General features: G+C 34.2%; 1 protein-coding gene across 1 annotated transcript in view; it reads right to left on the bottom strand.

Annotated features, from left to right (window-relative positions):
• The window catches only part of LOC105624833 (tyrosine-protein kinase Drl), a 76582-nt gene extending 67040 nt beyond the window's left edge, over nucleotides 1–9542 (bottom strand). The window contains exon 1 of the mRNA XM_012206185.1: nucleotides 9416–9542. Within this exon, the coding sequence (XP_012061575.1) occupies nucleotides 9416–9542 (127 nt within the window). The remainder of the gene's footprint in view (nucleotides 1–9415) is intronic.
• Between the last annotated feature and the right edge of the window lie 4094 nt (nucleotides 9543–13636).

Here is a 13636-nt window from a genome sequence, read left to right on the forward strand (position 1 = left end):
CACACACACACACACACTATTATTATATATATATATATATATATATATATATATATAATGTATATGCACGCGCGATATAAAAATATTAAAAAGCATTCTGCGTTAAAGTAAATTATAATAGACAATAAAAAGAAAATAAAAACATTTAAATACATTTGGATACATACAATTTAGAGAGCGAATTTAGAGATAAAAGTCGGATCAAATATTTAAAAATATTAAAAAAATGATGCATTATAAATGGAATAGTATCGATATTTCAAAGACACGAAATGTATTTTTTTTATCAGATGCGTTTTCACCGCTTGAAATAACATTTCATCGCTCGCGTTATACGTGTACAAGGGTCGAATACACATAACGAGTTTAATGTTTGCCAATTAATACGAACGGATTTGACCCTAGCTGCACGTACAAATATGTTTAACCATGTATGCACGGATATCGACGTATGGGCGAAACGGTACTAATGTGCAAGTGCCAGGGCGAATACACGTGTAGCCAACACCTCTATACCTATACTATTTGCTCTATCCCTACGAATATCCTATGAGACCACTTCGTACGTGATGCGTGCACGATGCATTTGACACGTACCATACGTCACGTACGAAACGATGAGTTCTCGAATCAATAGGAGTCTTTCGACGAAACATCCGACGAAAAAAAAGATTAATAGTTGCGGCGCAGAATGCATGGATAGAAAATAGGAATATGACAAGTAGAAAGCATACAACCGTTTATCTATTATACTTAAGCAATACTTGAAGAAGAACGTAAAAGTACAAACTAAAATATCCATTTCAAATGTAGATTCAAATTTATTTATATTATGTGAACATTTTAATAATAATTGTTTAATTATTAATGCAACATTTCAATCTTTTCTATCACTTACGTATGAAAATTATACGACTATTTCTAAAATAAGATTCCTTCAAAATCAACTAAAACTTATGATCATCTTTGAAACTAGAACTGGTACGTTTCAATATTGTATTCTTTCGTTATTAAATATTCTATCTTATTTTAGTAAAATACAATATGGAAGGCATACACACACATATATATATATATATATATATATATAATAATGTAAGGTGTACATAAAGTATAAAATGTAAAAAGCAATATACTTTAGCTATACATCAATAGCGTGTCGAAGGATAAATTTTCGTCGGTGCATCTTCGCGCGTTTGCGTAAATCATACGTGTCTACTGGTACACGAGCGGGATGCGTGTAAATATGTACGAAATCGTGGATATGGAGAAGCGTGCATATCGCGACCGTTGGCGTTTGTACGGTCATATCAATTTCCTGTGTAAGCCGGCCGGCCAGCCAGACGCGGCGGTTAGCGCGCTCGTGAATCGGATTGCAAATCAGCTGCATACTTGCTAGCCGACAAATTAACTGTGATGTATATGTGGCGTTTACACTCGATCAAATAAACCACGCATAGAAAGCTCACTAAGGCTCCGTTTCTCGAAGAACAATTGCATTTCACAGAAATCTCCTAACTTGTCTCAGGAATCGCAGGTGATTGGCAAGCGTGCACTTGAAACTCGACAAAATTATTTATGAAAAAGTTAATTATAGCAAAATACACTCTAAAATGTAGCAATCCTTATAACGTTATTTGCAATTAAATTTAATATTTCTTCTTCTCAATGCTTCCTTATTTCTCTATTATTTTTTAATCATTTTATTGCATTGTAAAAATGATACTTTGACAATATTTCTATCAAGAGCTAAAGTAAAAATTTCTACTTAAAGTAATTAATTCTGCTTTGTTTTCTTTGAAAATTGAAATATTGATCCTTTATGTAAGTTATCAGTAATTAAAAAAAGAAAGAAAACTTTTCACCGTGGAGGTGGCACATCCATCCTCGTCGACGTGCTTATCAACTCAAACCCTTTCACAATTTGTCGCACTTACAAAAGACGGAAACACGCCGGCGTAAACGCCGTCAATTACAGGAAAGACGTATTAATTAATCTATTATCGCTGGATCAAGGGCTTTGCAGTAACGCGCGGCTGAAGAGACACGGTTTGCTTCTACGGCGAACGCACACGGCGATCGTGCGAGCTACATGTTCAATCGCAGATCGTGCGAGTATGCGTGAATATGGGTGCAAGCCTAGGGAGGTTCGCTCACGCGGCTATAAACCATGGACGGTTTACGTTATCGTATAGTCGGATCTACCCGTCGGCAAACTACTGCAATTTAGGCTAACGTTGCTGTTCCACCTTGCCACTAGCCAGCGCCCGCTCGAGGAAATTAATATGGTTGGACACCATGTTTGTGTATTTGATATTACGTATATAAATATAAATACAGAAATTTTCGAGAAAGAAATTCTTTAAATTAAGAAATATAAATAAAAAAATCAACTTCTACTCTTTCGGTCTTTTATTTTATCTATAAAGTATTAAACACATCTAGTGGCCTCCTTTTTATATTTATTTATATATATTATTTTATTTTATATATATGTACACTTAAAAAAGAAGTGTTTAATTTTAAGATATTAAAATGTTTTATTCTTGTCTCTGTTTTTTAAATACTTAAATATGTTTCAAATTTTATTTTTCAATAAACAAAACGCTAGATTTGGATTTAAAATTAAAATATCTTTAATTATTAAATGTTTGTTTTACAAATATATATATATACAATATATATATATATATATATACACATATATACAGTATATATACACAATACTGCCAAAAGTTTCTAATCAATATATAATTTTGATAATTTTTGTCTGTTTTTCAGTTTAAATTATAAGTATAAATTATAAGATTCTTGTTAAAATCAACTAAGAACACAATATTTAAATATTAAAATGAATTAAGTACTTGATACTACATCTCTTGTAAAGATTCTTTATCTAATTATAAGTATTTCAATAAAATTACTCATTGGCTAGAAATTTTTGACAGTATTATATATGCATCTTGCTTTCACTTTTCCTTAAATATTTATATATATTTTAAGAAAAAAAATATATATAATATATGTACAGCTTGTCCAGTGTATTAAGCTCCATGAGTTCGCTAAACCCAAATGACTGCGAGGATCAATTATTTCGGTGAATATTCAAAATAATTATACTTGTAAAACGGGGAAAAAGAGAGGCAAAAATAGTGTAATATTTCATAATAAATAAATAATTTTGCGAGATGATGCCAGACAATGTACATCTAAGGAAGGAATTAGTAACGAACTGTTCGTGACCATTACAATAATTAAATAAACTGGGATGAAGGAAACCAGAAGTGAAAGGAATTGTTCTAGAGTAGAAGCAATTTGTTCAACGGACGAGAAAATTGGATGCTCTAATTCCTTCGAATTTGAACGTCGAAATCGCATAAAAAAATTAGATTTATTATACGTGGTGAATATATCCCTTCTTCTGCACATCACATTATTACTCCGAGTACGTGGATAATTTTTTTTAATCTTTTGCACCAAAAAAATGTGATTCTATATACACAATAAACTTTTTTTTCAATTATCTTTAAATAGAAGAGCAATTTCAAGTTTATTAAAAATTCGTATAAAATTACTAATGCACAGGATAAATTTGCTTAAATTGTATCTATGGTTAAATCGTACTGTGAATGTAATTTTTATTTAATGAAGTTTACACAATGCTCTTAGCAGTACAAAATGAAAACAGTGATTAACCGATTACTAGTAGCTGTTTATATTTTATATCGGCAAGAGCGTTGTAAACATCTTTAAATCAAAATTAAATAATCATAATATGAGTTAGGCACAGATATGATGATTAGGCACGATTTAAACGAGTTTATCCTCTAATAATATCCTCTAATAAAATATAAAATAGTAAATAAAATATAAAATAGTAAATTGAAGCACTAGCGCAAAAAATAGCGAAAACGTTAAAAAAATGTTCATGAGTGTAAGAAATGTGCGAGATACTCCATGAATGTACGCGATAATCTTTTCGCGTAATACTTTTTTTAATGGGTGTTCTTGCGGAATAATCGATTTTCCTGTGTCGTTTCCAGCGACACGGCTGGAGCCAGGGGAATCGACAAGGGTCGTTTCACGAGCTAGTCCGATAGTCGACGGCAATGAACACGTTGTCGGTTGTTTGTCGGAGCGTTTCGTGGTCCAGACAGGACAAACATACGGAGACGACTGCAACGAGAGTACATGTATGTGTGCATGTGTTCGAGAGTAAATTAAAAATCAATTCTAGAAACGATTTCAAAATTCCTACTTATTACGCGCAACGTACGATTCCCAAAGTCTGTACGCAAGAAAGACACGAACATCCGTACGACAGTCTAATACATCTGAAAATCTGTAATATTTTCATTCTGAACAAAACAAAATACCTATTTTACATCATACCTATTTTACATAAATTATATTTTTACGTCAAAATCAAGGATTAATATTGTCATATTGTCATCAATCATATGCACTTGTATTATCTTCCGACTTATCATTTATTTAATTTTCCTTATCATACAAATAAACGCAAATTATTGATATAAAAGTATTAGATATAAAAAAAGTAAAAACAGAAATGTATGTATGCTATTTATGTAAAATTATATTGCTTCGAGATAATATCGTCGAGAAGGAAAACTCGATACTCTACATCGTTGAAGCCGTAAGACCAGTTGACTAGCGCGAAGCAATTTCGGTAGTAAATCCATGTTGCCGAGAGACAACTCCATTCGAGGAATAAGGATATTACTTCAAAGCGCAAGCTCATCCCGCGTCTTTCATCACACCATGAGAAATCCCCTGCCCAATCAGAACAAACCCCGTGTAAACGTTCCGAACTCGACGGCGGAAGTAAATGCTGAATCCGCACGGAGGTGTCAGGTAATAGTCGACTCGTATCTTCGTCCTCGCAAAAGGAGGACATGTGTGTGTGTGTGTGTGTGTGTGTGTGTGCGTGTGTGTGTGCGTGCGTGTGTGCGCGCGTGCGCGCGCGCGCGCGCGCGTGTGTGTGTATGTGTGTGTATGTGTGTGTATGCGAAGGTGGCACTGAGTATTTTCTCTACTTCGCTGCCCTGTCCCTTCACCACCCCTTCCCCTCTTACGTAACACACTACCTTCAAACCGCCTTTCTCGCGCACACACGCCACCTTTCTTTCTCTCCACTTCTGTCAGTTTTCCTCTTTTTATCCTTATTCCTCGTTCCTTTTTTTTCTTTCTCTCTTTCTTTTTTGGTGCTTGCACAGAGGAGATGCCTTTCCAACGGAACGAAGTTTTCCGGGGAAGTAAAGTCATTTCGCTCGTGCAATCTAAGTTAAGTGACTTTCGAGAGCCCTGGCGACGAAACTTACCCCACCGCTTACCTCCTCTCAGAAGCAACCCTTTCACTTTCCCATCGGCCTCCCGCTTTCCACCCCCCAAGGCGGAATCCGAAATGTGACGAAGATTACCCTGTATCTAAAGATTCGCGGTCGCTCGGGGCACTTGAAAAATAGACTCGTTTAAGGAATGGAGCCACCGTCCTTTTTGTTAAATTTGCATCATACTCGATGTTACGTAAACTATAAGATGGAACAATTAACTTTTATCAACTGTTTCGCTTTTATAAGCGATAGTATAAGAATTATTTGAATTAGTAATAGACATATATAAAATGAAAGATTGCGTTCATTTTAAACTGAAACTGAAATTAAACGAAACTTATATGTGTGTAATTAAAATTTAATTATATAATATTTCGTCGAAGATGAATCGAAGTTACATGATATGTCAAATTAATCCGTTCTATTGGTATTATGAAATTTAAATTCGTCGTAAATATTTCCCATCCATTTGTTGCATTTTGATAATTAAACCACTTCTCATATTCACTTTTAGAGGAGAAATGCGCAATTACTTATCATTAAGTGCACCGGATATGTATAAAAATTTCGTAGTTTTTAAAAGATGAGAAAGAGGAATAACATTATTATACAAATTTTTCTGAAAGAAAAAGAATAATCACTTTCGAAGAAGAAAAAGAATAATTACCTTCGCTCTAAGAGACATCAGTAAAATTAATAGAAGATAAATTTAGATCATTCCCGTAGTCTCAAACTTCATATAAATTAATATATTCAACTTGTCTCTAATCTTAATAATTCTTACTCTCTTATCCGTACTATCTCTTCTTAGTTAATCTTAGAGACATGCTTACACCGCTCGTAATTCTGGCGAAATTTATATATTTCGAAGATAGACCAAAGTTACTTGAATTAATCTGATCTATCGATATATACATGTTATGAGATTTGAATTCATCGTATTTCCTATCTATTTACTGCATTTCGATAATCACATTTCCTATCTACTCTTACTTGTGAAGAATAAATGTATAATTATTTATCACTAAATGGACTGCGCCAGATACTAACTAAATTTAAAAAAAATGCGATAAACCTTTCCGACGCTTTCAGTTCGCGAGCGAATTCACTTCTATTTTCTGTCCTTTTCTCTCTTTTTTTTGCATACTCGCCGGTGCGCCATATTTCGCGATTAACGTGAAATGTACGAAAGTGCCGTAGCGCAATCTATACCGCTGCAATACACGCATCCAGCGGAACGTGTCGGATCGCTCTGCCATTCGGAGTGTCGCGACCACCGGGATTGCCTCGATTTTCGAAGAGTCACGAGCCGCGCCGGCCGCTCGTAAATATGGCGATTTTACTTTTTTTCTCCAACCCTCCACCAATCCGTCCAGCCGACCATCCTCATTGCGCCTCCGCGCAATCGACCGACGTCGAGTGGAGAACGCCTGATCCACGATGGTATAGTGCCGTCGTGTGCACAGATATGAATCACGAGACCGTAAAGTGATATCGATGGAACGGAGACTTTCTCTCCTAGGTACATGAACCTCCGGTATATAGTCGGCGACCATTAAAACGAGTGGCTTATGCTGCAAATTGCTGAAATGACACTCTTGCCAATCGGTCCCGACGCTAATTCATTCTTTCGCCGACCATTTTGCGATTTTGCCTTCGCTTGCGACACCACAAAATGTGCAACCACCCCTTCCCTTTCTCGTCGATACCGTACATGACCCCAAGTTTTTTCTGCCCGCGTTTGTTAAAACCCTTGACGAGTCTCGTGAAAAAGTTTTCCCTCGCGACGCGTTACAATCGCGTTAATTGCGCACTGGGGATGCAAAACGATGCAAACGTTAAAGAGACAGAATTAGATAAGGTACAAGGGATAACACAATCACTTGGCTTGCAATTATAAATATAAAAGCGGGAAGAGAATATCCTGATGCTAATTAACATTATTATGCTTACGTTATGCATATACATATCTTTATTTGCTCCAAGATAAAAAGAGGAGATACAGTCCCATTTATTTTAATTAATTAAGGTTTTCAAAAAAAGTTATCAATTTTTGTATAATGAAAATGTGGAGATCTAATATTCTATATATTTTTTTAGAATCTTGTTTTTATAGTCAATCGTTGTATATGTAATATATAACGATAAAATCATTATGATATGTAAGAAACGCTTTGTCTTAATAAGTCAGAAAATTTTTGCAACTTGAGAGAGAGAGAGAGAGAGAGAGAGAGAGAGAAAGAAAGAGATAAAAATGTTTATTATTATTCTAGGATAAACTTTCCAAAAATATAAAAATAAAAGAAAAATGTAAGAACAAAAATACACAAATAACAGAACAATACAATAAAAATAATACTAATACAAATAAAATATGAAACTAAATTAAAATAAAAATCAAAAAATGTAACAAAGCAAGCAATGGGTGAAAAGCCGCGAATTACGAGGATTAAAATCAAGAAAAGAAAAAGAAAAAAAAGAAGAAACAACAAAGACAAGTTAAAATTAAAATTAAAGTTAACTTATCTCAGGCAGAGAAAGAGAAAGAGAAAGAGACAGGGAGAGAAATTTAAAAAATGAGACGCTAATTATGCAGAGATTTATATTATTCTTAACCTTCCGCTGGCAACACGAATTTGAATTATTCCGTCAGCAATAGAAATCTTCAAAAAAATAACGAATTTTTTATTATTTTATTCCGGATATAAAAAGTCTAAAAAAAATGTTGGTATATTTGTCAAAGCTTTAACAACGAATTTCTCTATCACAGTATTATAAAAATCGGATTGTATTTTACTTTTTTTTCACAAATTTAAATTTATCTACCAAAATTCATAATTAAAATGTCAGTGCCTTTAAAGACTTCAGTTGCTGGCGGAAGATTAACATCTTGCATATATTATTTTCGCGAGAAACGTCTAATTTTTTTATCATTAAAGCTAATCCTCTTAACAACCTTCTGGCTATGTCACTTTTTTGTCTCCCTTTTTTTATTCATATTATATATTTGTAATGATTTTTATTGTTGGTTACGACTTCACGCACAAAATCTATGACAACATAATAATCGTCTAGTTTTGCAGATTTTCTCTAATGTCAATTTTTTTTCACGCGGTCGCCAACTTTCATTTATTTTCAGAAAATACCGCGTCCGACACGACGACAATTGTAATGGGACTTGTTAACGAGCTACGGGAGAGGAAATTTTCATGTTTACCGCCACGCGAAAATGTACGCGAGAGTTTAGATTGAATGGAAAAAGTGTAAAGCGGGGCAGAGGATGGGAGAGCGTTTTAACGCTTTTGCAACTAACGCTTGCGCGGAGTTGGGCTGACATGCTGTCACAAGAAAAAGATTGTTCGCAAGAAGAGAATAGATTGTTCTATTAATAAATCAGATAAAATTAAAGTCTGTAATAGATGTCGGATGAATATGTCAGTTTCAATGTCAAAGTGTGAACTTCCTCGTAATCAATTTTAAATCATTTCTGTTATAATATATGTAAATTTAAATAGCAAAGATTGGTTTTTTTTTTAATCGTTTAATCATTTTAATCATTTTTATCAATTAATTAAATCGCAATGAAAAGTATAAAACTAAATGACTCTTCAATGGATTTTGTATGATATTCGAATATAAAACGCATAAACTTTTTTATTACATTTAGAGTTTCAAGACATATTTAAAAAATTAAAGATTTAGACTACTAAATTTATGTTTAGGAAATTTGTATTGAAAAAAATTCACGTTATTTTACGAACGCAATTGAATAGGAATATGAATCAAATACGTGAATAACATATAAAAATTAAGTATACAAACATTTTTATTTTTTTTTATATGCATGCATTTTTTATATGCATTCAAATACATTTTATACAGATTTATATTTTAAATAAATTCTAAATAAATAAAAAAGGATAAATTTTAAATAAATAATAAAGAGAATAAAATAAATTCTTTCAAACACAACGCATATTTAATTCATTCTGGTAACTATTAATTTTCCCTATCAATGTTATATGTCTTTTATGTCAACATTGAATAGCAATCCTACATACCTAAAAGCTTCATGACCTGAGAATGGCTGATGAATATATTAAAATAGCCATCGCTGCAACCGATCAGAACAAGCAGGACAAAAATCTTGCGCCGCAGGAGATCGCAAGGACCACCACACCACCGCATTGTCTTACATACTCCGTACGTGTCACGCACCTGCCTAATCAGTTAGTTTCAACTTCAACACCGCGTCGTCAAAAATTGCAGGAAAATCCTATCCTTCCTTTTGGCATCAACTGCTCGCACGTGGTTCCATTCATGGACGTGCCCTGCCATTTCTCGCGCTACAAGATATACAAGTCCCTCGATTACTGCGCTCGCAAAGATTTAGCGCGCTTCGTGATCATTAAAAAAAATCATTGCAGAAAAAAATTTCGTCCATCCCGGTGTACAAAAAAGCAAATATTTTAATAAATGTCAGTGTTTTCAGTATCTTCTTCGCGCGCGTGCTATCATAAGTCGTTTCATGATCGAACGCGTTCTCGAACGGCGAGACGATCACATGGCACTGCGATGCGCGATGACGAGACTAGGGTGGGTGTCCTGGCGCAAGGGAGGAGACGACGTCGTCGACGACGACGTCGGTACTCGACTGAACGCCGAGCGACTGAACGTCCGTCGTTTTCGACGACGAGTCCGGTCGCGCTTGCGCCTATGTGGCAATACCTATATCACAACGGAACACATTATCCACGTACGTGTGACGGATTGCTAGAAAAACAGTGTGTACGTGCATATGTACGCATCGTGAATCCCAGTGTAAGGTATAGTAAGATGTAAGTCGTCGAAAATAATCAGCCGGATAAACATCGCGGAAATGACAGGGGAGTTCAGGCTACGAAAATAGTGAGGGAATATGCATTGCATAAAAAATTACTTGTGCTCTTTTTCGAACGGTTTATCCGGTTTTACTACTATCAGAATATATTGCGTCTGAATGAAAAATCGCACAAAGGTGAGCCGTAGTCGACTCGGATATCAAGAGGATACTCAAACAATCATTGGACATATCCGTGCAATCACCAATAAGAGATCAAACGCGATGCTACAGTAACCACTAGATATAACCACTAGATATAACTTTGGCAAACATTTCGTAATTAGTAAATATTTGCGGTCACTAAGTCCTCGTGGTTGGAAATAGTGATATCTCCATGGAAACGCTTCGACTAAGGATTTTGCATATTTTACAATATACTCGCCTTTGTCACACTCTTGTCATCAATGAATTTTTGGGGACATAACACGTGGCAGAGAATGAACAATAAATCTTTTATGCAAACACCGGCTATTCTAAATATGCATAATATTTTAATACTTTTGCGCGAATAACAGAATAGATGCTTTATTTTATAACTGTCACAAAACGTCCGTTCGTTTGAAATAAATTTATTTTTAAATAATTTATTTATTAAATAATTGATAAATTATTTGGATTTTGGATAACTGATTATTTAAATTCATATTTAATTTTATTATAGATATTACTGAAAATCACCAATTTTTTATAACAACAAATATTATATCAAAGTATAAAAATCAAATATTAAATACAAGGGAGAATTTCAGTTTTAAGCTGATACAATATACGCGTTTGTGAAGATGATTTATTCACGAGGATTGTATAATGTGGACAAGTAAAAATCAGTGATCCATTTTATATTAATGCTTGGCGTGTAAACGTAGTAAAAATCGGGAATAGAATTTCTTCGTAGAGCAAACATTTTCACGACGTGTTCCGCAATGTGAAACGAATCGAATTCACGATATAATTTCGAAATAATACTAGAAACCTTTGTCGCTCGCAATTCTATCGAACTCGTTATTGACGTGACGACAACAGAGTACCGATTAACGGCCACGACTCGACGCAACGACGAAATTGACGTTCGGCGTCCAATAACATCAAAAACTTTCAATCCACTTGGAGTCATGAAATTCCAACGTAATGGCCTCCACCTTCCACTCCCACTAGTTCTGTATCACCAGGTCCTCGCCTCGTCAGAACGCAATATCGTCACTGATGAGCTTTAGCCCGACACACGAAAACGCGGAGGTAACGTAACGACGAAAGAAATAATTTCAAACGACTTCGCTCGTTCCGTTCGGATCACCGCCAATTCCTCGTGCAGTGATCCTATGAGAGGAAAAACGTCGGAGGTATCGGCGCGCGATCGACGTCGCTCACTTGTGCGCGTTCTCCGAAAGCGTTAGAATTTAATTAAATCGGTCTCCGGCTACCCTGTCGTGTCGCAGAGTCCACTTCCTTTCCACCCTCTGGCGAGTCCTGGACAGGTCGCAGCCTCGGATTCACAATTTGATCTTTGTAGAGTTTAACTTCCAGAGAACGGACCATTCTCTGTTCGTCCTTCTATCCTGCCCTCCGCGATGCTCGACAAAACGGCGCTTTAATTATACCGCGGGATTAATTAACTCTCCGTCGAACTCTCGGCGGAACACACCCGCGGGACTCGCCCGAGCCAATCGCAAATAATTAAAGACCGTTTTTCGTTCGATCCTTTGCTCTTTCCTTCGTGGAACCGCGTTTCCTTCGAGCTTACACGCAAACAGATGCTTCGTGAGTTTGCGAAGTGATCTAATATTGATGGCTCATCGATATTGCGTCGATATTGATGTTCAATGTACAAATGAAATATCTTTAGCTACGATCATAAAGATGTTGCATATGAAATATCGCGTGAAATATCGTCAAACTACACAAGATCAACGTATCATAATTTATGAATTCTTGTTTTATATTGAAGAAATCAAAGTATAAATCGCAGAAAAAAAGTGTTTAAGTTTCATATAATTGCATCTCCAACTGTATTCTTTTCTTTCTTATATTTTTTCTTTTTTTTTTTAGCAATACATTAATAAAGTTTTACTGACATATAACTTAAGAATATATTTTATTTATTTTTTCATCTACGATATTTTTAAATATATAATATTCTTCCATTTTAATAACCGCATATATTGTTTGGTTTATAATTTGACTCATCGTTGAAAAACGCATTCTACTTGATTAAAAAAATAATTTTATTGCAGAAAAATGAATCAATTCTCCAATTCCTGAGGATGCAGTTTGAGCTTCCGTGCGCAGAATCACGCAAGCGTACAGCGAATGTATGTGCACGTATATAAATTGGACGGCACACGAACTCAATCTACACACATAGGAAAGTTACACGAATATACCTAAAGCTAAGAGTGGATCTATCCGAATCCATTAAATATTTGAGCGAACGAAAGAGGCTAGGGAAGCAAGCTCGTGGAGGAAGTCTCCCCTCGGCTCTTAAGACCCATATAGTAGCCCAACTCTCTCTGTATTAATATTTACATTTATATTTCTTCCTCGTCGTTCCTCTTATTTCAACTTAAGCCGTCGGGGATTTCAGCGTTCCAGACTGAATTATTATGATTTTCACAATTCAACACATTTTCAGAGCAACTATATTTCGGATTGCACGCTTTCTAATAAACGGTACGTATCTTTGTGTATTATATTGAGTATCATCTAGTATTATATATGCATTACACTGAAAATTAATTCCAGCTTATAATTTCTAACAAATAAATTATGAATTTGTATTTTTAATAAATTTTTCTATCATTTTATTTCATGTTTCTGTCTTGCGATACCATGCTTTAAAAATATTTACAAGTAATAAAATTACTTAAACACAGATTTATAAGTAATAAACTTCTATTTAAATTATATATTATATATATATTTTACAAATTTAATTTTGCTAATAGTTATTAACATAGATTGGTCTATAATTACTAATATTATTGAATTGATAATATTATCTCAATCACTACATCAATAACTTTCGGAGAATCAAATAAACATTCCACCAAATTCTCGATTAAATCAAGATAAACTAAATATGTGTAACATTCGCAAATGTTTGATTACTGTGGTCGATCGACTACACATTGACAGTACTCTTATCTTTAATTAAAATGAACCAAGAGACTTCTAATGAGAAAAGTTACTTATAAAATTAGTTAAAATTTAAAAACAATTATTTAAAATTAAAAAACAATTATTAATAATTTATATTATTAATAAAACAAACATCTGAAATTGATTCTTTTCATTAATTAATCTTTTTATTTCCACTTTTATTATTGTTATTTACTACGAATTATTTTATCATTTTAAAAAATGTTAAAAAATCTTATCTTTTAATGTAAACTGCTTCAAATAT

The sequence above is a fragment of the Atta cephalotes genome (genome assembly GCF_000143395.1).
Source record: "Atta cephalotes unplaced genomic scaffold scaffold00090, whole genome shotgun sequence".
Classification (NCBI taxonomy): domain Eukaryota; kingdom Metazoa; phylum Arthropoda; class Insecta; order Hymenoptera; family Formicidae; genus Atta; species Atta cephalotes.